Raw genomic sequence first — 1,040 nt, forward strand, 5'->3', positions numbered from 1 at the left:
AGAGTAAAGCATCTAGTACCACTGAATTATGTCCAGACTTGCTACGACACACTTCAACTTCACGGGGGGCCTATTATCCCCTGAACTATATTTTAGCATGTCAACATTTGTAGCTGACGTGACACCTTTGATGTGGACCCCATTTTATGTAATAAATGTGTCACGTCAGCACAAAAGGATGACAAAAATACACTAAAATTGAGTTCAGGGGTAATATGATCCTTGTGAAGTTGGAGTGTATCGTAGCTACTTTGACCATAGTTCGGGAGGGTACTAAATGCTCATCTCTCAAGATTATAAACTTTTTATGTAGGCTTACGACTTACTCATAGATATCATTTAAGTGACCTGATATATTTTACATTGACGGTATATATAACTTAAACCTTTTTTAATTATTATCATTATTACTCCTATGAGTATCGTACGGGATTCTAATTGTTCTCAAATAATATACAATATATAGTATTACGTATCCCGGAATTTATTGCATAAATTAATGATACATGTGTCTATATATATAATCTCAATCTCAATCATTTCATCATCCAAGCTCAAATTGAATTTTCATAAAATTTTCTTAGTACTCCTAACTAAGAAAATGGCTTTGAGCCAATTATTTCAATTTGCATGCACTATAGTTTTAGGACATGGCAATAATAATAATTCAAGTCAAGAAAAAGTGGGTAAACCAGGAACAACCAGTTTAGATATTCACGACAAAATTGCTCAGAAGAAAAAGATGAATGATTTTCAAATGCCACTTCATTATCCAAGGTACAAGAAGGGAGATTATGAGAAAATGGAAGAATGGAAATTGGATACTCTTCTCAAGCAATATGGATTCTTTAATTTTGATGGGACTTTGGAGGAAAAAAGAAAATTTGCTATTGGTGCATTTTTATGGCCTGATCAACTTTGAATTTATAATAATAGAGATAAACATCCGGTACCCCCTTGAATTATAGTCAAAGTTGCTATGGCGCACTTCAACTTTATAGAGATCCTATTATATTACCTCATGAACTCAATTTTAGCGT

The 1,040-nt window shown here is 33.1% G+C and overlaps 1 protein-coding gene across 1 annotated transcript; it reads left to right on the forward strand.

Annotated features, from left to right (window-relative positions):
- Nucleotides 1-601: 601 nt before the first annotated feature.
- On the forward strand, nucleotides 602-922 carry LOC124892791. The gene has a single exon (XM_047403994.1). The coding sequence runs from the start codon at nucleotides 602-604 to the stop codon at nucleotides 920-922; it is 321 nt and encodes a 106-aa protein (XP_047259950.1).
- Nucleotides 923-1,040: the final 118 nt, after the last annotated feature.

The sequence above is a fragment of the Capsicum annuum genome, unplaced genomic scaffold (genome assembly GCF_002878395.1).
Source record: "Capsicum annuum cultivar UCD-10X-F1 unplaced genomic scaffold, UCD10Xv1.1 ctg50675, whole genome shotgun sequence".
Lineage (NCBI taxonomy): Eukaryota > Viridiplantae > Streptophyta > Magnoliopsida > Solanales > Solanaceae > Capsicum > Capsicum annuum.

What these genes read in the sequence shown, in the direction of transcription:
- LOC124892791 (XM_047403994.1), top strand. Translation starts at nt 602, where the DNA reads ATGGCTTTGAGCCAATTATTTCAATTTGCATGCACTATAGTTTTAGGA.